At 53.4% G+C, this 3148-nt stretch overlaps 1 protein-coding gene across 1 annotated transcript in view; it reads right to left on the minus strand.

Moving 5' to 3' along the window:
- CUNH13orf46 (chromosome unknown C13orf46 homolog) overlaps positions 1 to 3148 on the minus strand; it is an 18754-nt gene that overhangs the window by 5637 nt on the left and 9969 nt on the right. Inside the window, exon 6 of the mRNA XM_037735003.1 lies at positions 2306 to 2373. Within this exon, the coding sequence (XP_037590931.1) occupies positions 2306 to 2373 (68 nt within the window). The remainder of the gene's footprint in view (positions 1 to 2305; positions 2374 to 3148) is intronic.

A 3148-nucleotide genomic window follows, 5' to 3' on the forward strand; every position in this document is an offset into this window, starting at 1 on the left:
CGTGTGTCTCCTCTGATGCTGTGAAGTGTGCAGTGCTCTGCGTGACGTGTGTCTTCTGATGCTGTGAACTGCGCAGCGCTCTGTGTGACGTGTGTCTCCTCTAATGCTGTGAACTGCACAGTGCTCTGTGTGGCGTGTGTCTCCTCTGATGCTGTGAAGTGTGCAGTGCTCTGCGTGACGTGTGTCTTCTGATGCTGTGAACTGCGCAGCACTCTGTGTGGCGTGTCTCCTCTGATGCTGTGAACTGCGCAGCGCTCTGTGTGACGTGTGTCTTCCGATGCTGTGAACTGCACAGCGCTCTGTGTGACGTGTGTCTCCTATGAATTGTGCAGAGCTTTGTGTGACGTGTGTCTCCTCTGATGCTGTGAACTGTACAGTGGTCTGTGTCATGTGTGTCTCCTCTGATGCTGTGAAGTGTGCAGAGCTCTGTGTGACGTGTGTCCCCTCTGATGCTGTGAAGTGTGCAGTGCTCTGTGTCACATGTATCTCCTATGAATTGTACAGTGCTGTGTGACATGTGTCTCCTCTGATGCTGTGAAGTGTGTAGTGCTCTGTGTGACATGTGTCTCCTAGGAAGTGTGCAGTGCTCTGTGTGACGTGTGTCTCCTCTGATGCTGTCAATTGTGCAGTGCTGTGTGACATGTGTCTTCTCTGATGCAGTGAAGTGTGCAGTGCTCTGTGTGTGACATGTGTCTCCTCTGATGCTGTGAACTGTGCAGCACTCTGTGTGACGTGTGTCTCTTCTGATGCTGTGAAGTGTGCAGAGCTCTGTGTGGCGTGTGTCTCCTATGAATTGTGCAGTGCTCTGTGTGTGACATGTGTCTCCTCTGATGCTGTGACGTGTGCAGTGCTCAGTGTGTGACGTGTGTCTCCTCTGATTCTGCGAAGTGTGCAGAGCTCTGTGTGATCTACAGTTTACCTGTACCTGTCCTGGGGACATGTCATTTTGGATGCAGGAAAAGGCAACACCAGGAAATAGAAAATCCAGATCATTCTAATTGAAAAACAGATGCAGCCTGTCACAGCATTTTCCAGTGAACATGCGAGTGTGCTGCAGCCCCCCCGTCCTCCACCGTGGCTCCCTGTCCTCAGCCGTGACCCCCCATCCTCCACCGTGGCTCCCTGTCCTCAGCTGTGACCCCTTGTCCTCAGCCGTGGCCCCCTGTCCTCATTCTGTGTCACCAGGCTGGAGTGCAATGGTGCAATCTCGGCTCACTCTAACCTCCACCTCCCGGGTTCAAGCAATTCTCCTGCCTCAGCCTCCTGAGTAGCTGGGACTACAGGTGCACGCCACCACCCAGCTAATTATTTCTGTATTTTTAGTAGAGACGGGGTTTCACCATGTTAGCCAGGATGGTCTTGATTTCCTGACCTCGTGATCTGCCCACCTTGGCCTCCCACAGTTCTGGGGTGATTTTTAAACATTTCTCTCTGTTGTGCTATTCATCATTATTTCAGTTATTTTAAATGACTGGTTAAAATGTTAACTGAAGGAAGGTTTAGTATCATGTGTCTGTTTGACAAAGCCAATAGAGCAACTCATCCTTTAAAAAATCTGTAACATATCAAAATACTGATAAACTGTTAATTCTGAGTGGTAGACATTTGAGCAGTTCTTTTCCATTTTCCTGTGTTGTTTAAAATAGAACACTATAGGTCCGTGGGCCCCTTCAGTGGTCCAGACACAAGTGTCTTTCCCTCCCCACACCCATCCACATGGCTGAGGGTCTCGGGGCCTCGGGAAGTCTGGACAGCATCCACCCTGGGGACACGGGTTGTCACCTCCAAGGCTGCCTGACCCCAGCTCCAGGGCCTGAGCCCTGTCGGGAGAGAGGTCTGCTTGGCTACGACACCAGCCATGTGTGCAGCCCCCCCCATACCCCACCTGCAGGACCCAAGTTGGCAGCTAAAAGCCTACACAGGAGAAGCCAGTACCACGCCCTGTCCCCTCTCTGCTCCCCTCTCCTCTCATCAGGCCGTCTTCCTGGCTGGTGGGTAGGAGGTGGCCTGGTTGTGGGGTGAGGTGGGCATTGTGAAGTTTGTCCCGGAGCCCTTGGCAGGTCCGACGCCCTGTTGCCTGCCCTCAGCCCCTCAGGCTCGGTAGGTGCTGAGCCTCAGCAGCACCCAGGGAGAGGAGGGAGGGCACCTGGGCTCGGCTCTGCCCACCACACGCAAGGCACGGTGGGCGTGCCAGAAACCGCAGTGGAGGGAAGGTCCTCCTGTCCCCCCAGTGTGAGCACACAAGCGTCACTCACTCGGGAAAGTCCTCCTGTCCCCCCAGTGTGAGCCCACAAGCATCACTCACTCGCCTTCTGACGGATCTCCCACATCCATCCGGGATGGCTTCTCTTCTTTCTTGGCATCGGTGACCACCTGTGGGGAGTGGATACATTTAAGGGATGGGAGCATCAGCCACAGGCACCGAGGCGCAGCCTGTGGACCTGCTGGAGGGTCAGGCCAGGGCAGAGGCTGCCTGGGCCGGATGACCTCCCATCAGGCAGAGCGCTCTGTGGACCACACACTTCCAGTTAGGGGCACCTGACCAAGGAACTGAACTCTTGACATGGACCTGGCTCCTGGACTACAGCCCAGGCCTGGCCTGTCAGCCTGTGTGTGCCACTGGTTGCCCCCCGCCCCTTGAGTTCTTAGAACTTAAGTGTCCCATGAATGGCCTTGTGGGGGGTTAATAACCGGCTCTCTCTGCCTTGTGGCATGCTCTGAGGGCAAAAGGGAGAGAAGGTACAGTCTGGAAAACAAATGACCCCAGGAAGAAGCTTAAACTTGCCAAGAAAGAACTTTGAGAAACTTCCAAAATGATGACTGTTCACTACAGCAAAGAAATGGAGGAACACAGCCCAGATATCTGTGCTGGAAGGGTCCAGACAGGCCATTAAGTCAGCCTCTTCTTTTCACAGATGAGGAGGAGGACTATGGTGGTGATGATGCTGATGCTGATGGTGACAACAATGACGATGATGGTAAAAGTGACGGTAACAATGACAGTGATGTGACACTGATGGTGACAATGTTGATTAGAACGGCGGTGGTGAAGGTGGTGATGGTGACCGTGGTGGTGATGGTGATGGTGGTGATGTGATAATGATGGTGATGATGGTTATTATTAACAATGGTGATGATGGTGGTGATG

The sequence above is a fragment of the Cebus imitator genome, unplaced genomic scaffold (genome assembly GCF_001604975.1).
Source record: "Cebus imitator isolate Cc_AM_T3 unplaced genomic scaffold, Cebus_imitator-1.0 Scaffold703, whole genome shotgun sequence".
In the NCBI taxonomy this organism is placed as follows: Eukaryota; Metazoa; Chordata; class Mammalia; order Primates; family Cebidae; genus Cebus; species Cebus imitator.